The 23,488-nt window shown below is 37.1% G+C and overlaps 1 protein-coding gene across 1 annotated transcript in view; it reads right to left on the bottom strand.

The window, feature by feature from the left end:
- Positions 1-23,488, bottom strand: part of map3k22 (mitogen-activated protein kinase kinase kinase 22) — a 71,376-nt gene that overhangs the window by 27,826 nt on the left and 20,062 nt on the right. Inside the window, exons 4-10 of the mRNA XM_077244603.1 lie at positions 15,984-16,117; positions 10,274-10,311; positions 6,883-6,982; positions 5,762-5,878; positions 5,032-5,146; positions 1,897-2,030; positions 484-557 (exon numbers count right to left, since the gene is read on the bottom strand). Of these exons, the coding sequence (XP_077100718.1) occupies positions 484-557; positions 1,897-2,030; positions 5,032-5,146; positions 5,762-5,878; positions 6,883-6,982; positions 10,274-10,311; positions 15,984-16,117 (712 nt within the window). The remainder of the gene's footprint in view (positions 1-483; positions 558-1,896; positions 2,031-5,031; positions 5,147-5,761; positions 5,879-6,882; positions 6,983-10,273; positions 10,312-15,983; positions 16,118-23,488) is intronic.

Below are 23,488 nucleotides of genomic sequence, written 5' to 3' on the forward strand. Positions count from 1 at the left end.
AAAGGGAACGTCCTGGTTGCGTATGCAACCCACCGTTCCCTGAAGGAGGGAACGGAGGACGTAGTCCCCTTGCCACTACCGCTGGACCACCGCTGACCCCGGGTTACTCTCGGCTCCTCAGCGAAAAGCAACTAGTGCGTGCATCCACTTCCGTATTTATACCCGCGCCGCGGGGGCGGAGTGTGTGATGCAAATCACGCACGCCAAATTCCATTGGCTCGTTCAATAGTAATCGAAGATGATAGGCTCCCTAGCGTGATCCCATTTCAGTCGCGTCGACTACGTCCTCCGTTCCCTCCTTCAGGGAACGGTGGGTTGCATACGCAACCAGGACGTTACTAAACTTGTAGAGAGGACTTTACATTCCAATTTAAGAACTTAGAATGGCTGGTGCAACCCTACCCTGGTCTTTTTTTTTTTTTTTTTTTTATAGTCTTTTACCTCCCTAATACACACAAGTTTATAAAGCAGTGTTTGGCCCACCTGTCCAGTGCTTGGTCCAGTGACTGACAGCTGCTGGAAAGCGACCCATTAGCACTCCCGAATGGCTCCATCATCTACACACAAAAAATAAATGACATCACTTCATTGCATTACATTTTTCATTACCATTTGTGCATCTGAACCTTAGCCCTCAACAAGACTGACGTAAGATTTTCCATGAGCAAATGCCCGTAATATGTCCAAGCTTTCTTTTCCCCAGACTGTTATAAAGTGCACAGTTACAGAGAAAAGTGATAACAAAGTACAGGGCGAAAGAACATCTGAGACCATAAAAACCCAGGGTCATTCTTTTTAAGAAACAATCACGGTCATTAAAAACAAACAGTCATTTGGGATTCATCACAATTTATCTTTGAATAAATTCATAAAGTTTATCTTTAATTCAGGTTTTGAAATGTCACACAGTAGATCTGTACACTCTGGATTGCGATGCTTATTTGCCTATGTATGAGGTTTTTAATTGTCTGCCGGACACTAAACAAATTGCCAAAATCTACCAGTACTGGCTGATTTCACATATATTGGTTATCGGCAAGCAAACATGGCAGATGATGGGCAAGAAGAAACGAAAAAATAGTGTTTGGACTGCTTTTAATATATGAAAATTAAAAATAAAATACGCAGGAAAAAAAAAGAAAGAGCTTGAGGTGAGTAAAATTTGTCACGAACATCACACAGTTATGCATTTTCCTCTCTCTCTCTCCCTCTCACTCACACACACACACACACAGTTACACACACAAAAAATCTATCGTCAAACTAACGGTGAAAATGATGTTAAGTGGTTAGCTAACGTTACCAGGTACTGCGCCAAGACTGCAGTTGTTATGCTTACATCTTCCATCAGCTCGCTTTCTGATTGGGTATCGTTTCGTTTAATGTGACAATCTACAGAGTGTGTGCGCATTTGTCCTTAGGGTTTCTGCCACACAACAGGATTTCTGATCGTAAATATTCAACATGTTGGATATTTACGATTTGAGATTGGTGCGGCCGAGACGATCTTCCAAGAAGATTCAATCACTCTTAACACACCTCACACCACCAAAAAATCTAATGAGATAATCTATAGAACCATCAAGATAATAGGGACTTTACCAAGGATTGTCAGAAAGGGAGAATTGGGCCCAAAATAGTCCTGATTATCTTGTATTGTGTGGGGGACTTTAGCCTTGCTGCATCCCCTTTTTATTTACCCCCCCACCCCTATTTTGGGAACCACTGCAGTATATCAATATTAATATCAGTGCTAACACTACTCATAACCCAGGCTTAAAATCTAAATCATCGCTAAAAAGTGATCCAAGTGTCGGTTTAAAGATAGGGTATTTGTGAAATTATATTGTGAAAAGTCCTTATGTAACTTTAAAAGCTCCAAACCATGAATCTCACATTGGAGTCGAGCATTTCTGGGATGAACTCTCCTTCACTGTGGATGCTGGTGTAGGACCCCTGCCGAGCGATCTGCTGCTGCTCTTCTGGTACGCTGCCCGGAGGGGGTGAGGCGCGGCCCGTGTTCAGAGATCCTGCGGGCAGACGGAGTGATGTTAGCGTGACACATCAAGCAGTCTGATGCCAAAAAAACAGTCTGGAACAGTAATATTTCCAGGGCAACTAATAACAGGGTACAGGATCCCAGAAAAAAAGAAAGAATTCAAGCAGATTGAAGTGAATAATGACTGAGATTTAAGCGTGGTGTGAGTGACAGGTACATGTGAGCAGAATGTAAGATGACAGAGACAGTGCTAATGGTGGATAAATAATGAGAGAGGAGTTTAATGTACAACTACTACTTTGATGCTTCAAAAAGTTCAAAAAGAGATCGTAAAACTACTTCATACGAATCGATCAGTTTAGTCCAAAATTTCTGAAGAGACAATCGCTTTATATGATGAACAGATTGAATTTAAGCTTTTATCCACATAATAAACATTCATCAACTCACAAATCTGTTATGTTAAACAGAAGCTAAAGCATGTTCGCTTGATGTGCGAGAACCAATGAGGTTCAATCTCTTGTGTTACACAACAAGTTTGAGCTTTCGCAAGAACCAATGAGGCTCTTTCTCATGCGTCAAGCAGGTTCGGTTGAGCTTCTGTTTATGTTTGCTGATCAATGTTTATATGTGAATAAAAGCCTAAATTCAATCTGTTCATCATATAAAGCAATCTGAGCCTCTTCAGAAATTTTGCACTAAACTCCTCAATTCATATTTACATGTATGCATTTGGCAGACCAAAGCAACTTACATTGTATTTCAAGGTACACATTTACATTCTTATCAGTTCTTGCTTTCCCTGGGAATCGAACCCATTCCCTGGGCGTTGTAAGCACCAAAACTCTATTGTTTGAGCTACATATGGATTAGTTTTACGGTCTCTTTATGAACCTGCAGAAATTTTTAATTTCTGATAGAAATCTCTCAGATTACATTAAAATATCTTCATATGTTTCAAAGATGAAGGAAAGTCTTACAGGTTTGGAACAACATGAGGGTGAGTAAATGATGACAGAATTTTCATTTTTGGGTGAACCATCCCTTTAAGACTTCTTTACATAAATTAACTGTTTGACTAACTACAGTACATGTACAGTTTTAGAAGAGGTCATTCATAAGGTTGGGCCAAGTTGTTTAATATTAAATAGGTGACCATACATACATTACAGGTGAGTGGACATGTTATCGTTCTAATGGATGTAATGTCAAAAAAAGCATCCCGTTTTTCATGATATAAAAGCTATAGTATAGTATAAAGTCTCTTTAAAAGCTATTTTTATTAACCAACTGCTAAAAAGTGATGCAAAACATGCTATGTATGTGGGCAGTGCAAAGGTATTTCCACTTCACCGGTTCACCCCATTATGATGACAAATGCTGACTGCTCTGACATATTGAAATCTGTAAAAATACATTCTTGACATTCAGCCAGCAAAAACCTACAATCTCCATCATTCAGTAGGTAATGTGGAGCGAGCTATCTTCTTTCCCACGTCTCTTTCTCAGGAGTGAAAACAAAGAGATGGTGCCAAACATTGAAAAAATGTGTGATGGTGAGAAAAGAGTGTCACTGAGTTCTCTTTGCGGAGAAATATTTCACTCTTTTCATGCTCTATTTGGGGAAGACACTGTTTGCATAATGTTCATGTTGTGAACTTCTCACTGTTTATTGGCTTCTAAATAATGTGTGAACGATCTGATCAGACCTACATCTACTGAATGTTACCTGATGAATAGGAAAAACTTTCCTTGCCTTTTCAAACACGTAAGCGCTCTACGTTCTGAGACAGACAATGAAATTACTTTACAAAATACAGATCCTGACAGAGTCTGAATCAAACTCGAAGACACCCTTGATTGTCCTTAGTCATCAGTTTCCTAAATACATTTGCATTCAACAAGATGAAATATCGGCCTTTCATAGACTGCATGTGTAGACTTGGACTAATAATAAACTGAAGTATAAAGAAAATTTATTTTGAATGAATACCTAGCATAAACATAACTGTTAAAAAATGTGGGGTCAGTAAGTAAAAAAAAAAAAAAAGAAATTATTACTTTTATTCAAGGACGCATTACATTTATCAGACGCGACATTTAAGAGTGTTATAAAAACAATTGATTTAAAAAAAAATGCTGTTCTTTGGAATTTTCTGTTAATCAAGGAATACTGAAAAAGTATCATGGTTGACTTAAAAGTATTGAACAGCACATCTGATTTCAACATTGATAATAATAAGAAATGTTTCTTTATTAGCACCAAATCAGATTTCTGAAAGATCATGTGACACTGCAGACTGAAATAATGATGCTGGAAATTCATCTTTGCTATCACAAGATTTCACAATTTTACTCTTTTTACTGTATTTTTGATCAAATGGATGCAGCCTTGGTGAGCATAAGAGACGTCTTTCAAAAAAATCAATAAATCTTACCGACCCCAGATGTTTAAAAGGCAGTATGTCTTTGATAACCCCTTTAAAGTTGACTATAAACATTTGAATTTGTTAATGGGATAAATGTGGGTTTATACATCTGCATCGTGACATTTAAATTAAATGTCATTCCATATCACCTGCCTTCTGAGAGATAGCAAATCTGTATCTGTCTACACAACAAAAACATTACTAATACCACGAGGAGAAAAACACAAATGGAATGTCTCTGAAAAAGGATTCTTCATGATTGACATGTAAACAAGCACCCAGAATGTGCGTTCAAGTAAACCCTTCTTTTGGAACACACATTCAGAGAGAACTGATTCCGATTGGCCAAATTATTATGTAAATGCCATCACACAGGAAATGGGTATCAAACTGGTGGTTTTAAACTGCTCCTCTGCCATTCAAAACAACCAAAATGATTTGCCCAGGCTTTCACTAACAGCCCTGACGTCACTGTGCTCTTTGATGCCATTCCCCAGTCCTGATGGAGAAAAGTGCAAACAAAGCTGATGATAAACCCATTGTGTACTGTCATTTTGACCGTGCTGTGTGTGTTAGGGGTGTGTGTGAGCCGGCGTGACGCACCTGTAGAGTGTTTGCGCACTCGTTCAGAGCCTTTGAGAACCGAGGCTTTGAGATCTCCCAGGGACCTGGATGACCTCATCTCGCTCTGCCTGTCTTGGCCGCTCACCTGAAGGAACTGTGGGAGAGATAATGGACATATATAAGGAATTCTGCTAAACCTGGAAAAATGTGTGTGATTCAAGAGTTTACATAATAAATAGTTAGTATATATATATATATATATATATATATATATATATATACATACATATACACACACATACATACACACATATATATATATATATACTCTTAATTTCTTAGTATATATATATATATAAATTAAGAAATTAAGAGTATCTATATATATATATACTCTTAATTTCTTAATTTATATATATAAATATATATATATAAATATATATATATATATATATATATATATATATATATATATATAATTTAATGTTAATATAATATAACAAATGATTAATATAATGTAATACATAATTAAAAGTATAATTAATAATAAAAAAATAAAAAATTGTAACCAAAACTTTTTACATTTAACCAAATGTAGCATTCTTTATTTTACCTGAATAATAAAAGGGATGTGTGGAAGTGAGCTTGTGGTCTGAGAAATAGTTCATGTACAGGTGAGGCTTTTCATGTGGGTTTAGGTATTGTTTTAATATTGGCTTTGGGTTGGGTTTAGTTTGGGTCGCTTTGCTTTGTATTGGCTTGGACTCACTTGGTTGTTGGGAGGTGTTTTCAGAATTACTCTCAGCAGGTTGTTGATTCCAGAGCTGGAGCTCAATCCCTGAACTGCTCGGTCCAAATCCTCCTGACACTTCAGAGCCACCAATGTCTAAGACCAGTCACATTATTAAAAAAGCAAGACACATAGTTTAACAACACATTAATGAAATCTACAGATCCTTACTGCAAAGTATAAATGCTAGTCCAATTACGAGTTAACTAAGAGGTAATGAATAAAGGTCAGGTGGCAAGTATAAAATTGATATACAGTGGGGTGCAAATGTCTGAGATGTGCAATCTTTTCTAATTTAACGTGACCTTTTTTATTAAACTACCATTCAAACGTTTGTGGACGATAGGGTGTTTTAATGTTTTGGAAAAAAGTCTCTTTTGGTCACCAAGTCTGCATTTATTTGATCGAAAATACAGTAAAAACAGTTATACTATGAAATATTATAATAATTTGTTTCTGTTTTATATTTATATATTTGGTGAAATGTAATATATTCTTGTGATGGCAAAGTTGAATTTTCAGCATCATTACTAGTCTTCAGTGTCACATGATCCTTCAGAAATCATTCTAATATGCTGATTTGCTGCACAAAAAAACATTTATTATAATAGAAAGATCAAAAGAACAGCATTTATTTGAAATATATCTTTTTTTTATTTACTGACCCCAAACTTTTGATCAGTAGATCAGTAGTTTAATTTAGTTTTGGTGTTCCGTCTCACTTTTGCTTTGATGACAGTAGAAGTACACATTTCTTCTTCATTATACCCCATAAATTCATTGTAAATTTGTCAAATCCTCTTAAATTCTATATAATAAAATTGTATGATATTGAGAAATACCTTTTTTAAATGATTATAAAAAAATAAATATTTTGAATTATTCACAAAATTCACTACAATATTTAAAAACAGAAAATTATCTGAATTATACATTGCAAAATTAGCGCATTTTGAAAGTGAAAAACTACCATTTCTTAACAGGCATTGTTATTGGCTAATGCATAAATTTCCAAAATGGCTAAATAATGGCAAATTAATTGTTATGTATACTGACCTATTACTATGAAAAGGTTACAAATAAGTTACTAGATTAACCACCTCTTTATCAGCGTAGTATAGATCCATTTGCTGGCCGAAGGCCTCCGTCACCTTCTGAAGCAGATCCTTGAACTTCAGTGGCCTTTGGAACGGAATGATTCTAAAGGAAGAGAAGAAAAAGCCTGATCAAATCAAGACAAATTTCAGGCACCTGCAAATCTCGAGTACAACGGACATTCCTTTCGTTTAGTTGCGCTATCCATATGTAACCGGTATGTAAACATGGCACTGTGAACATGCATGATGGTACCTTTCTAATCACAGGGAATTTCCTGACATTAGGGGTCAATGCAATAGCTTCGTCTACAGCCATATAGAGTATACATGCATAGGACAGACCAAAAATGGTGTCTCTGTATATCTAACGAGTGTGCCTATGTTTAGAGAGTGCGAGTCAATGTGTGGGGTGAGAGAAAAAGGAACTGAGAGTGTAAATTGGCTTATGTATATGCTTGATGTTAATGCAAGGCAAGCATGATGACTGTGCTTTTGGCCTAAACAACCGGAGCGGACCACTGTTCAAACACCGAGGCCCACATCACAACGCACACAAAGGTAGATGGAGCGCTTCCTGAGAGGAAAGAGAAAAAAAGTGGAGCAACGCTGAAAGTAGCAGGAAGCATGTTTCCCATTCCTCCTCCAAAGTCTAGCCCACCCGCCAAACTGCACACACATACACACAGCACTTATCTACTACTTTTGAAGAAACGTTATCTTTAACTTAAACAATTAGTGGTTTTTGTATCTTCAACCTAATGGCAGCTGATTGGTTCTCATCTCAAGGGGTTTATCGGAAAAAAAAGACAACTGGGGACATCCGTCATGGGTGAAATCAAGCTGATTTGAGATCAGTTGTATGTTGTTTAACAGTCAGATCTTCTGTAGATGAAGCTGCTCGTTGAGTTTTGATCTGAGTGATGGCTTCATTTACACTGGCCGATGAGGGAGATAGTGATGGAAGAAAATCATAGCGGAAGACTGGGGAAATGGAGGATGTAGGGTACGAGATGATTTTCCTTCCTTGGCGTGCACAGATAAGCGCTTTGCTTTGGCCGCATCTCTCCGCGCTTGGCATGGCACACAGCGCTCTTCTCCTTCCTGTCTTGGTATTGCTGCCACTGCCAGAGGAAGACGGTTTTGAGTGTGTCCAGCTATTCTGGTCTGCTAACTAATGCCTGTTTTGATGAGTTTTTTATTACTGTAGGCACAAGTGTGTAGATTTATGATGTGTGCTGCGAGATATGGGGTTATCCATATACAAGTTTAATACATTATACGTTTGATTTTCTGATGTAACACAATGAAACAACTGGCAAAAACTGCACCATGATATTACTATGTTGTGTTGACCATGTCAAATAGATTTTGCTGTTCATGCACTACCGCTAAACAGTTTGGGGTTGTAAAAACAGTAATATACATTGAAATAGTATTGCAGTTTAAAATATTTTTTTTCCATTGTAATTTATTCCTGTGATGACAAAACTGAATTTTAAGCAGTCATTTCTCCCGTCTACAGTGTCACATGATCCTTCAGAAATCATTCTAATATGCTGATTTGGTGCTCAAGAAAACAGTTTTACAGCTTTATCATTTTTGTGGAAACCATGATGTTTTTTTTTCTCTCTGATCAATAGAAAGTTTAAAAGAACAGCATTTATTTTGAAAAATTCATTTTGTGTAACAATGTAAAAGTCTTTATTGCCAAATTAAATTATTAATTTCTTTAAAAAAAAATCTTACTAACTAATTTTGAATGGTAGTGTACCTTCTTATTTAACGCCTTATTTATTTAAAGCTGCATGTATATAAAACATTACATAGTGTAATTTAGACTGTGACAAAAAAACGATCTATTGCATATTCATGAGACTGGATGGAAGTCCCACCATCTGGCCGGACTGTTTTAATAAGATTCACTGATATCATTGTTTACTCAAAGCAACATAATAAATAGACAGATTTTAATACAAAATTTCCCCTCATTTAAATTGTTGCTCTTAGTGAAGACATAATGTGCAAGAGACTGAGGATATATACAGAGCCAGTGAAGGAAATGCCAAGATGTTAACAAAGTCCATTTAAGGCAAGTCGGGGGAACAAGAGGATGTTAGGGGGTCCAAGAAAAGTTTAGAGAAAAAATAAACATATTTGACAGTAACAATAAAAAAAATTTTTTTTAGTTTTGTATTGAGAAAACAACAATCACAATGTATCTTCTTGCTATGTTACAAGTATGGCTGTTTGGAATTATATTTATTGTGAAAAAGGAAAGAGAAAACTAATATTGTACGCTAATATTCTGTGTTTAAAGGATATGCAATAAACTTAATACAAAGTACTTATTCTCACATAGAAAACTGACAAAGTAAAATATAATTTTTCTAATACAGTATAAATTAGTTTGTTAGCAAAAATATATAACAGCCTTTATATTTTAGGAGAGGTTCCTTTCATAAGATATATTTGGGGGTCCTTGGAATTCAAAACTGTTGATCTACAGCAAAAAGAGCCGACTGGCTATTCTGATTGAAGGGGGGACGTCGTTTCCTATAGCTACCCTATTACTTCCATTGATTGATCTACTAGTGGTCCATCACCTCCTCCTCGTACATCTTTGCATAAAGTCGAAGCAGAACAGAAGAGGGTTAAACGAAGATTTTGTGCCACAGCAGCCAATTAGAGCTGTGAAGCAACACACAGACTGCTTGTCACCTCCAATGCAGCAATGCACAACGACTTCCTGTGACACAACCCACTGAGGCATTTTCACACAGACGGCGAACTGGGGACTCTGGGGAGCTTTAAGACCAAAGTGTGAATTCTCCCAGGATGCATAAGGGCTTTGCGGGACTGGTTGACAAGAATGTTAATTCACTTTCTTGCAGTAAACAAAGCTTTGTCAAAACCATAGACTCCTCCTATGCAGACACATTGGCTTGAAATCAGGGAAAATACTGTCTTTTCATGAGTGCCTTACTAAAACTTTAGGTTTGCTAAAGCACATATGGATATACTTTGCAAAGACTCACGTGTTGGCATTTGGCAGTCTTGAGAAGGGAAAAATGACATGTTCTGTGTGTGGGTGTATGAATGACCTACAGGAGATTGAAAATTAATATTGGGTGTGCCATTGAGTTAAAACACTTGGCTTCACCTTCTCTTTCCTCTGCCTCCGTCTGTACCAGAGTGTGTGTGAAACGGTGCTAAATGTCAAAATACTTTTATAGGAAACGTTCTGGTTCTTTTGGGCAGCTTGGCATATTTTCTGTTCTTCCCCGTGCAGTGAGGTCTTAGAAATGGCATAACGAGAGCTGGGATAAGACGAGAAGAATGAGATCAGGGAAAGGACACAGAGAGCTGCAGAAATAATGAGAACGTTCCGACTCACCGTTTCTCTCGCTCATGCTCCAGCTTCACCCGTAAATCCTGAGAGAAGAAAACAACAAAATTAAATGAATTGATTCTGGGGATTACATGCACAAATTCATTTTGATAATCTGCTCTTCTGTGCAAACTATAAGTAAAATCAGTCACACTGTAAACAAGAAAAGACCATTCAGAAACATCACAGGACATGTAGTGTATTTATAAAAACCAAGGGCCAAAAGTGGACACTTAAAAACACCCAAAAACTGCAAATAGACAAATAAAATGGAGAAAGATATAGTAACTTGCCATATGGATGGTAACTTTATTAGTTTTGCTTACATTTTTTCTTAGACTTTCCTGAAGTTTTTTTCCTCTCCAGAACTAAACAGAATATTTTTTGTATTCAACCAGAAGAAAAAAATGATACTAAATTATATTATATAATTTTAAATAGAAATAATGCAAAATACATTTACTGTATATTAAACCAACGACAAAAATGAAGAACAAACTATTAATATAAATAGAAAAATAGTTTCATAGCTTTTAAAACAACCTATATGTATGTTCTTCGCATATTATACAATTTAACAAATACAACAAACTAGGCATATATTACATGAAATATATTCTCACATCAAGTCTTGGTCTACTAACTACAAATGCATGTCTGAGTCTGAGTCCACTTTGCATTCAAGGAGAACAAGATGTGACTTTGCATAAATATTACAAATACTATGTCACTGTGTTCTCCTGAGATGCTGTTATGTATCTGACATTGCTTTCTTCCTGTCTGTCATCAATGCTGTGAAATCTTTAGTTTGACACCTGAACTGCAGTTGCAGGACTGGATATAAAAGCATATGTGGCATGTTCTCCTTTTGAGTGGGTGGTGAGCATGAAACCTTACATACGTAAATATAAAATATTTTTCACAACGTATTTATGATCTTAGACCCCACGGCAGAGAGAATGACGAAAAATATACTTATCCACCTTATTTTTCAATGCAAAAGTAAGCTGTTTTATGCGTATGTGCCAGACTTCCAAATTGTTTGCCGATATAGGGACACAAAGTGCAGTGAACGGTAAAACTGTTTGCACTACAAACCAGTGTGTTTATAATTAAGACAATAAATTATAATATTATGGCAAGAAATACCAGTTTTTAATATTAAGTAGCATAGCAAGCTGTTTTGTACAGCTAAAAATGACTGGACGAGGATGACACCAGAAGCCCGACACATTGAATTTACAAAAGATAAGGTGGATACTGAGCAAGACTAAATCAAAATGTTGAATGTAATACAATATAGCTCTGCTCATAAGTTATGCACTTTTTTAATCAAATGATCGGGGTAAATTGTACTTATTTTGTCTTCGGGGAAACATCTTGGGTATCTTTAAATAAAGTAAGAAAAATGCATAAATCATACAGTCACTGTTGGGAAAGGGTTCAAATATGCAAAAGATGATGGGAAACCAATAAATGTGCAGAACCTGGAGGATTTTTCTGAAGAACATAGAGCAGTTTAACTGGCTCATGAACAACTATTACAATACAAAAAAAACAGTCGTTGATCATCATAAATTCAGTAATTATTTTGTCTTGTGGATTATATCTTAAGATATGTTATGTAAAACAGCTTATTCAGGATAGTACTAAAAAAATAAGATGCAATTTGTATGATCTCTCTATTTAAAAAAAAAAAATACTATTAAAGTCTTGCATATCCTGCAAGGGGTAAGTAAACTTATGACCAGGGGACTCATTTATAAAACTGTGCGTAGGATCCTTACTAAAAGTGTACGTGCGACAGAAAGCTAAAAATGGCGTACGCAAAAAAATATTCAGACTTATAAAACCGTGCGTACGCCAGACCTGCGCAGAATTCAAATCCCAGTTAGCGGAAGATTGTGCGCACATGCGTCTCCTCCCCGAAACAACCATACAGGTCCTTTTCAAAAAATTAGCATATTGTGATAAAGTTCATTATTTTCCATAATGTAATGATAAAAATTAAACTTTCATATATTTTAGATTCATTGCACACCAACTGAAATATTTCAGGTCTTTTATTGTTTTAATACTGATGATTTTGGCATACAGCTCATGAAAACCCAAAATTCCTATCTCAAAAAATTAGCATATCATGAAAAGGGTCTCTAAACGAGCTATTAACCTAATCATCTGAATCAACTAATTAACTCTAAACACCTGCAAAAGATTCCTGAGGCTTTTAAAAACTCCCAGCCTGTTTCATTACTCAAAACCCCGATCATGGGTAAGACGGCCGACCTGACTGCTGTCCAGAAGTCCATCATTGACACCCCCAAGCAAGAGGGTAAGACACAGAAAAAAATTTCTGAACAAATAGGCTGTTCCCAGAGTGCTGTATCAAGGCACCTCACGCTGCACAACGAGAAGAGGTGACCGGACCCTGAGGAAGATTGTGGACTGAGTCTGGAGTAGAAACATCCAGAGCCACCGTGCACAGGCGTGAGCAGGAAATGGGCTACAGGTGCCGCATTCCCCAGGTCAAGCCACTTTTGAACCAGAAACAGCGGCAGAAGCGCCTGACCTGGGCTACAGAGAAGCAGCACTGGACTGTTGCTTAGTGGTCCAAAGTACTTTTTTCGGATGAAAGCAAATTTTGCATGCCATTCGGAAATCAAGGTGCCAGAGTCTGGAGGAAGACTGGGGAGAAGGAAATGCCAAAATGCCTGAAGTCCAGTATCAAGTACCCACAGTCAGTGATGGTCTGGGGTGCCATGTCAGCCGCTGGTGTTGGTCCACTGTGTTTTATCAAGGGCAGGGTCAATGCAGCTAGCTATCAGGAGATTTTGGAGCACTTCATGCTTCCATCTGCTGAAAAGCTTTATGGAGATGAAGATTTCATTTTTCAGCACGACCTGGCACCTGCTCACAGTGCCAAAACCACTGGTAAATGGTTTATTGACCATGGTATTACTGTGCTCAATTGGCCTGCCAACTCTCCTGACCTGAACCCCATAGAGAATCTGTGGGATATTGTGAAGAGAAAGTTGAGAGACGCAAGACCCAACACTCTGGATGAGCTTAAGGCCGCTATCGAAGCATCCTGGGCCTCCATAACACCTCAGCAGTGCCACAGGCTGATTGCCTCCATGCCACGCCGGATTGAAGCAGTCATTTCTGCAAAAGGATTCCAGACCAAGTATTGAGTGCATAACTGACCATAATTATTTGAAGATTGACTTTTTTTGTATTAAAAACACTTCTTTTATTGGTCGGATGAAATATGCTAATTTTTTGAGATAGGAATTTTGGGTTTTTATGAGCTGTATGCCAAAATCATCAGTATTAAAACAATAAAAGACCTGAAATATTTCAGTTGGTGTGCAATGAATCTAAAATATATGAAAGTTTAATTTTTATCATTACATTATGGAAAATAATGAACTTTATCACAATATGCTAATTTTTTGAGAAGGACCTGTATATGAAGCTTACAACGCCTAGTTTTGCTATGCATATCCTCATCTGCGTATCATTTGCATATGATTATTCATCCACGTGATGACATGTTTAACGGTACAAGACATTAGGAAAATATGAAATGCGGCTGTGCTGTCACATTAGTTACATTAATAAAAACTAGTAGCCTATCCTTGCCTTGTTTTTGAATAAATAAATCAAATAGTATAGAATACATTACGGAGAAAGTTGTTCTTAATCTTTTCCACTGGCCAAAGAGTATTTTTAATTGATTTATGTTTTTAATGGAAACAGATAGACCTTGTTGTGCATTATTTGCACAAAACCATTTTCTCAGACAATCTGCTATTATCATGATAAGCAATTATCTTTTAAGTTAAAACATTAAAACACAGCATGCAAGAGGAAAAGTGTTCGAAAGCATTGCATCCACAACAAATATTTCTATTTATTGAATATAAAAAATGTTGTAACTTCTCAGTAATGATTTCATGTAATTTAAGTGTTTAACTACATTAATCAGAATGGCATATTTAATCTAAATCTTTACAACAGAAGTAAAACAAAGTTAAAATCATTGTTTTATTTATTTAAACTGTTATTGTGGACATGAACTGTATTTATGATTAGGACTTATAATGAAGATTTACGGTTTTAGATACGTTATGCTATGCGTCAGTTTCACTAAACAGCCAAACGCGCTCGCTGGCGCGGACATTTAAGAAGGGATGGATGTTTGCAAATATAATTTCTGCAGTGAAATTATATTTGTATTATCTTTCTGTATATGTATAATTTTCTTTAGATTTTCTGTCTAAATGTGACCAAAAAGACATTTAACTCCAGCTCACAATCGGTGTCGCCAAACTGCTCCATCTCCAAAATGTTCGTACGCATGGGTTTTGCGTGCAGGTGTGCAAATTTTCCCGTCATGTTTGTTTTTATAAATCACAACGTAAGTGGCGTACGTCTCTTTCAGGGCCTGTTTTGTGCGTATGCAATGGTTATAAATGAGGCCCCAGAATTGCAAGTTCTAGCTGCTCAAACTTGTTTGTCATCGTAAAAAAAAATAAAAAAAAACTGCCCCCGGTCTCCCCTACTGTTCTGAAATCAGCACTGCTCTGAATTTCACTGTTTGTCTGAGGCATAACTACTCCCCTGAGACGACACAGCGTCTTTCACCACTGAAGATAATGAACAGTCTGAATACTGTTTACACCGATACTGTTGACACTGTGACGTCATCTCCATCATGAATGCAGCAACAGAGGCTGAAATAAGAGTTAATCTGCACGTTTTTGTGTTTCTCGTGCATCTTCATTACGCATGTGCTTTAACCTGTCAAGACTCCTCCTGAGTTGTTTTTTTGGGATGGTTGTTGTTGTGTAACTAAAATAAATGTTTGGTTAGTTGGGAAAGTTGCTTCTGGCATTTTTGCGTGTATGAGAGAACAGATGAGCGGTTAAAATTGTATGACAAAGAACAACCAAGAGAGCATGCCAGCCGTTTATCTTGAGGATTGACTGGTGTCCGTTGTCAAGCGACAGCATTGTAGAGAGAATTCAGGCAATGAATGAAAACTACAAGGATACTGGTGTTTTATGCTGTATAGTACATAGGGGCCGGATGTTAAATGTTAACAGTAGTGCCTCTCTCAGCTGTATCCTGTTTAAGACTGTATCTTACAATGCAGCTCTCGTTGGGTCAGGTTGAAGTCAAATCAGGTCAGGCTGAAGGTTGCATATACAGTACCTTAAGTCTAGAGAACAATGTAGTAGAAGTGCTATTGAAAAGCTTTACATTGTTTTTTTCTGAATCTCTGGTTTGCGGTTCATGATTATAAAATAAATTAAATAAAATGAAACAATGTTTAAAAAGAAATAAATGTCACATTTATTATATTATATAAAAAATTATTTGTATTTATTTTATAATTGTATTTATTTAGTTAGCTTTGCAGTTCATTATTTTAAAATAAATAAATGAAACAAAGTATATATATTATATATACTGTGTATGTAAATATATATTTATATATATATATAGAATATACGAATATTAATATATTGTAATATTAAAATATACATTATTCGATTAATATAATATGTATTTATTTATTCGGCTTTGCAGTTCATTAACAATCATAATTAACAAAATAAATCGTTCAAACAACCATCTGACTAGTTGTTTTTGAAAACACAGCTTTTGCACATTCCTTGCTGCTTCTGAGGGATGCATTATGGGTAATTACCTGTCTGTAGGATGGTGTTCTGCTCTTGGGCTTGTTGCTGCTGGTGCTGCTGCTGCTGCTGCTGCTGTTGAGTTGGTAACAGAACCGTAAAGCTGCCAGGTCCTTCATTATGGAGGTGAGTGCCTCTTCATCATCTAGAACAAACAAAGATAAGTTAAAGCTACGCTGTGAGTGGATCTTCAAAAATGCGTCACTGAAGCAACTGGATGACTGCCACCTAAAAAGTCCTGATGAGAAGAAATTTGAACCAAAACGCTCACTTTTTCCATTTATTTTGTTTCAGCAGCATCACCAAACCAGACCTAGACATTTTCTAATGTACACATTTAAAAAATGTGAGTGGTATTTACCCGTGCAAAACTCGCTGCCACAAAGCTGGAGGGTTTTGTGGGTGGTTGCCGGTGTGTTATTGTGGGTCCCTAACACACAGTGTTAGTGTTAGGGACATCACGCCACCAGATGCAAGTGGCATGGATGCGACATGACAAAAGCAAAAAGAACCCATTATAAACAGTGATGCTGTCTACACTGATGCCCCATTCTATTTCTGACATACTTCTATTTCTCAGGCTACTTCTGACATGGAGAATGGATTTGAAATGTTCGCTTTGTCGCGTCCTGTGTAGACAGCCTCTGTGGCGTGTGCGTGAGTTAAACATTAAGGTTTAATTTGTAGGGTTTCGGTTTGTTCAAATCAATTAATATTTACAAAACAACAATAAATATGATTTTAAATAAACTGTTGTTTGATTAGATTCACATACAATTCATAAGATTAGAAAATCTATTTTTACACCATATTCACAAGTTCTAAAAAAGTCGAAACCATCATCTATCTTAAACACCATGTGCAAATGAGGTGTCTTTCACAAAATCTTCTCAAGCTTCTCGAGTTTCAAACTGAAATAGAATTGTCATGTTTGGATCACCTTCCTATTCATATCTCTCATTTGAATACCACAATGTCATTCAAAGCAGCAGAAAGACACTCGATGTTAAACACAGGCACAGCTTTTCACACTTGAAACAGTTGACCCTGGGTCATTCTAAAGGCCGTGACACACCAAGCTTCAGCTTAGTTCTCTTGGTGTGTTCCACACCGTTGGCTCTAGTCGGATGCCATTGGGGTCTTTTGGGCCGATTCAGCATGTTGAATCAGATCGGTTGTACAGCTTGACGAAAGTCAGTGCACGAGAATAAAAACGAAAGTGATGAAAGCGAGTGAAGAAGTCAAGACGGCAAAGTCAGCTGTTATGTCAAGAAGGCTCTTATAATTTTTACGTCCTCTTACTTGAGCATTACGAATGCAAGACTATTTACATAATAACATGAGCCGAGTGGAATAAAGAAAGTGATCAGCATGATTGATATTCAAAATGGTAAGCAAGCGCTGCTTTGTTTATGGATTGTTTATCTACAGTTCTATTTTCAGTTCCCCTTTTTGAATGATGAAAATAGACTATTGATACCTGCTGATATAGACAGATATTTACTTGCAGGCATAACGCACATGCTAGTTGACAGTGGCCTTTGGTTCTTTTGGTGTGTTCAAGTGCAGCTTTTTGGCCAAGGCGCAGCCAATGAGAGGCGACAACACAGTCAACTTTCATCGCCGCTAGTTCTTTGACGTCAGCCTTAAGCCCCAGGTAAACGGAATCCTGATTCATCTAGCTTCACATTTCACACTGCTCATAATTTACCAAAGGTTAGCAATTAATCCTGGGTTCTCACACTGTACATTTGTAAACCCTGGGTTAATGTTCTTAATTGCATATTTGTGGTGTCAGTGTCATTGATTGGACGAACGCAGCAAGTGACCTGTTTGTTTAAAGACTCTAGCATTGTGCATCCTCTAATTATATACAGCCGACTGCTATCAAGTTTCCTGAAACTTTTTGGACTGTAAAGGTATTTTTGTCAGTATTTGACATTTTTCTCCTCATACGCGGAAACTACCGTTTAAGCAACTTGCTGTTTACGTGACTGTCCAAAGAATGTAGTTATGAGGCACACAATTGTTTGTAAGTTGCTGACCATCTAGCCGCAACATTCTATTATAATTTAACACAGGACATGTTTAGCATCGCAATGCAGGGTTAACAGAACAAAGCTGGTGCTAACCAGACTCTGGAGGAGGGTTTCATAACCCTAGATAAAAAGCGGTGGTAACCTCGCTTTCTAAATTAGTCAAGTCAAGTCACCTTCATTTATATAGCGCTTTTAACAGGACTGTTTCAAAGCAGCTTTACAGTGATAATAGGAAATTAAAATAAAAGAGATTGTTTTGGCTTTACAGCAGCTCTAGAATAAAGTTATTGTCCAGCTAAAGTTAGTTTTGATTGATTCACTTCCGTCGCAACGATCATTAGTTATTAACTTAGGGGCCGCTAACACGACACCGCTCTAACAGAAAACCTTTAACGCGATCCGGCCGCTCATTTGCATAAAACAGTGCCTGTTGGCTCTGAAATTTTTTTTAGCGCTTCCGCGTAGCCACGTGAATCGGAATTATCCCGACAACGTTTTATCAGTACAGAGGTAAAGGGAAGGAGGCCTTCACAAGGGAGAGACTCGTTGACACTTCAGGACTGCGTTGTCGTCGTGTCCAGGCGCAGGTCCTTCATCAGATCCGGAGTGTTAGAAGTGTGAAACATTCCTCAACCCAGGGTTAAAAGTGGGTCTTAGAACGACAATAACCTGGGGTTAAGTGCCGTATGAAAATCCCTAAACCAGCCCCATTGTATTTCCTTTTGAGCTTCTATCAGGGTTTTTTCCATAGCTGCAGACACAGACACACCCCTGACATATTTCCATAACAGCGCTGATGTGCTCCTTTTTCTGTAGTGTGGCCCACTGATGTAAACCATCCGGCAACAGAGAGAGAGAGAGAGAGAGAGAGAGAGAGAGAGAGAGCACACAGGGACGGGCACATGGCCAGACGCAAGAGATCACATTATATTAGCATTAACGGTTTGGTCCCATTGATGGGCTTGTTCTGCTCCGATGCATTAAACCCTGGGCATGACGAGCACAGCTTTAGTGAGAGAGAGAATTTTAATAATGCAACATACACTAAACAAGATAAGCATTACAGCAAGTCTGAGCTTCAAAGAGCAATTCAACACAAAAAAAAAAGCTAAGCACTGAATCAACCAAGAAATTCAGAACACAATGTGGTTTTGTTTTAACATGCCCTTTACAAAGCGAAAACTAATAGGCTTTCTTTCCCCTAACAATTAATTGGAAACTTTTATTACAATATGTCGGATAAAAGCTTCAATCCTTTATCAGTGAACACAGGAAGGTTTTCGCAGAGAACATATCGGAGCGTCTCATGTGTGTCTTGAATTCATAACTGGACCACATGAAGAATGAATGCAACCTTTGTGCACGAAAAACACAAGAATATGAACACTAGCAGCAGCCTGTGAAACATTAAAATAGTCCACAAACTCAAAGCCATCATTAAAAGTGAAATGGGAGCAATCATGCAAATGAGCGTGTCATGCATTAACATATCAAGAGGCCCTAATGGGGCCAATTAAGCGAGTCTTGTAATTACAGTCTGAGTGGAAGGTCATACACCTCTGCTATCATGGGGAGGAGATAGTGAAAGAGAGATGTGAGCTCTTGTTAATCTCAGCTGCCTATGTGCCTATTTATTTGGTCTATTTATCCACAGATCTTAGAAATGAAGTCATTTCTGAGTCGGTTTAAACTTGGTAAGTCTGATTGGATTCATCCTACAATGTGATGATGAGTAAGTGCCTCAGTTTCTTTGGTTTTACCTGTACCTGTTTTACTCGACAGACATCACGTTCAAACACTCTGTTTTGATGGGAGTTCCACATTCAAGATTTGGAAGTAAATCCCCTCTGCTATGATTGGGTAACATTTTGCATATTAAAATTACTTGGAGTTACCACAGTTATAATATAATTGACAAAGGATGACTTAGAGTTTCATGTAAACAGAAACATTTATGAATAAAAGTACCATTGTTTGTCACACTGTTGTTCTTGTAGGCTATTCATAGTTCACCCTTTGCGATAAAGTGAAAAACGTATTCATTGTCAGTTGCACTGTCATGTTTTAAATAATTGAAATAGCAATGTGCACATTTTAGGGGTAGACAAGGTACAAAATTGTCCCTTAAATGGTACTGCGCCAGTGAGAAGCTGTTTTACCCCTAAAGGTACAAATTTGCCCATTTTGTCTGATAGTGATAGAGTTTGTATTTATTTCATGTCAACTTTAAATCTTTCGTTTATACAAAAAATGAAGATCAAAGAAGATATTTTGCAGAATGTCCAGGCTGCTTTTGATAATTGGGACATCAAGCTGTAAAAACGACTTAAAGCACTTCAGAAATATCATAAAAGTAGTCCATATGACTGGTGCGCTCTAGTCCAGAACTAATATGATAATTGAGTGAGAAACAGACATAATAAAAAACACAAGTTTGGACCACTTCTGTGATACTTTAAAGGTTCTTTTTTGTAATATTGGAGAAATGTATTTTTACTGAAGAACAGAACTCTAAACATTCTGTAATATATTTTATTCTGCAATTATATGGTGATTTATATTTCTGGCCAAACTCTTCCATTAAACAAGCTAATAACATTAATACGGGCTGGTGCTGAACCCAGAAGGCTGGGTCATGTGCAGCAAACGGCAGTGGTGTATTTGAAGGGGTTTTATTGCATCCCAGGGGATGCAGAAGGGCATTGTGGGGCAGTGGAGGGCTGGGCGAGACAGTGGCGACACTGCTGAGGCAGATGGAGTCTGGGGTGATCTTTGATTCTGACGTAATTCAGCGTAAGTCTCACTCCGCAGCTGTTCTTCCACAGTGGCATCCACCATTAGACAGGGTTCGCAAAGGGTTCACAACACACACACACACTTTCTTTCTCCATCTGACCTCATTTCTCTTTTAATATAGTCAGATTTGCCATACTGTAGTGCTTCATCTTCTGCAAAACAACCTTAGAAAAATACCTTTTTCAGAAGCTATTGATCTTAAAACACTGAGCGGGAATTCACTAAACGCTTGTGCCACTTTTGCATGCAATATTTCAGTGCAAAACAACATCTTATCCACCAAACACCCACAATCCGGTTTAAACAGGTGCGTAATACACTTAAACAGTGCTGCACCATATTTTAATTAAATTAGGGCTGCAAATGACCAAAATTGTATTGTTTATTAAATATGTAATTATTTAGACAAATAGCAAAATTTTAATTTGAAAGTTAAAAAACTGTATTCTACATCCTGACCAATGACTGAAGGCTATTAAAACAATATGAACACTCAAATACAAATGTAAATACAAATATAAATGAATGTAGAAGTGAAGATATACATTGAATATAGATGCAATATAAATGCAAAAAAACATTGTATTACAGTTGCATTTTTCCTTTACATTTGTAAAATTCCTAAAATTACACAGGCATAAATCACTTTTCCCAAACCATTGTTTTTGCTTAATTTTCCATTCCGTGCCGCACAGATATGGTTGCATTTTGTACCGTGGGCTTGATAACAGAGCCCTCCGGAATGTAATACACATTTTTGTCTTATAAAACGCAAGAGATTTCAAACAATATGAGATGTAAATTGTGAACGTTATATGGAGGATGATCAGATATTCCTTTTAATTTTATTATTAATTTGTTAGCCAGCTACAGAAAAAGTGGTCGCCAGGCAACAGGCAAGTGATCAATCCTGAGTTGCGACGTTACTTTAGCTTCCGGGCCAAAGTTCCAGGCAAAGAACGGGTTGTAACCGTGCCGTGCAGAACCAGGCTCAGGTGGAAATACAACTGGAACCGTTCCTTACTGTTCTTAGAACCGTTCGGCCCAATGTTGGGAAAATCGGCTAATGTGTGCCAAAAACCGGCACATTCAGGAGGCATAATTCATTCTTGAAATGATCTCACAATTTACTGTACCCTCAAGAGCCTCTATTGCAGCTCTACTGACCCGTTAGTTATGACTTTCTGCCCGCAGAGCAGTGGCTTCAGTCAATATCTGCCATGCATTTCACACTCAGGTTAGAAACACCAAGTCATGCATAAATGTCAAACCCAGAGCTGTGTATTACACAACAACATGCTCACTTCATTCAGTACACGGAAGAGTGGTAAGCTAGTATCTCTGCCTTTGCTCAACCACACCTGTGGTTGTACGAAAGAAAGTTTAGAGTATGATGCAAGACAAGTCATTCAAAATATAAAGCATGAACACAGGTTATGTTATGGTCTATTAATAACTGAGCTAGTATTTTATTTCTTAATTAAATATAACAAATATAACAAGAATGCAGAACACCTCAAACTGCCGCAAGCATGATCAGTTTGAGGTGTTGATCAAAATGGTTGCATTAAAAGCTGAGTTTCTACCCTTTAAATGATACCCATTTTGTTTTATTCCATTCAATGGTTACTTAGTGATTTGATTATGATTTTTTTGTGTGTGTGTGTGGGAGGTAAACCGGTGGTACACTTCAGGTTTAAGGGGTTAAACTGCATATAAAAACAGAACAGAAACTACTTGAATAGAACAGAATCTTTACTAAACTGAATTGAATCGGATTGAATTGTCCTAAATAGAATATAAATGAATTGAACCGAATCTTTACTAAACTGAATAGAATATTAAATAGTATTATCTTCAAAAGAATGTAATTGACTAGAATGTAATTGAATCAAACATAATCTTTTCTAAACTGAACAGAATCTTGTGTAATCAAATAGTTTGGAATAGAATGTAAGTGAATACAATGTAGGCTAAATGAATTGAACAAAATCTTTACTAGACTGAATAGAATCTAATTGACTTGAGTATAACAGAAGCACAAAAACTTTGCTGCTTGTTTGAGCTTTTAGAACATCCGTACACATCGTAAAGCGAAGCTACAATGGAAATGATGCTATTGTAAGAGGCTCACCGCCCCTCTATCACCTCGTACTGATGTGAAGATAAGATGATTTACTCTGATAAAACTATGGCAGTCTGGTGGAATTCCTTGCGAATGGTTGAATGACAATGTTTCCATTACCATCCTCTAAGAGCATTTCACTTGACATGAAGACAGATGATCATGTCAAGAAGATAAAGGAAGCAAAAGTGACGCAAACGCAAAAAGTTTTGAAGTAGGCAGAGAAAAGAGATACAAGGCCAGCTGTGAGAGAAAACCGCATCTATCCAAACGTACAGCATTTAATACAACAATAACCACAGAAGTGTAAATTTAATCCAAAGCCACCCTGCCACAAACACTTATGTACACACATATTTGGTAGACAAAAACCACAAATGCTAAAACCAGCCATTTACATACCTCATCCTCCCACTTCAATGTCTCTCTACCGAAACTTCCAATTAACAGAAACATGAAGCATTACACGTCCAACAGTAAATATAAACTTCATCTTAACTCACAATCATTTGTTTTTATTAATACTAACAGGCTTTAATGTAATGTAATTTAATCT

This window comes from Siphateles boraxobius, unplaced genomic scaffold (genome assembly GCF_051911475.1).
Source record: "Siphateles boraxobius isolate OS27281-9 unplaced genomic scaffold, OSU_SipBor_1 26, whole genome shotgun sequence".
Classification (NCBI taxonomy): Eukaryota; Metazoa; Chordata; class Actinopteri; order Cypriniformes; family Leuciscidae; genus Siphateles; species Siphateles boraxobius.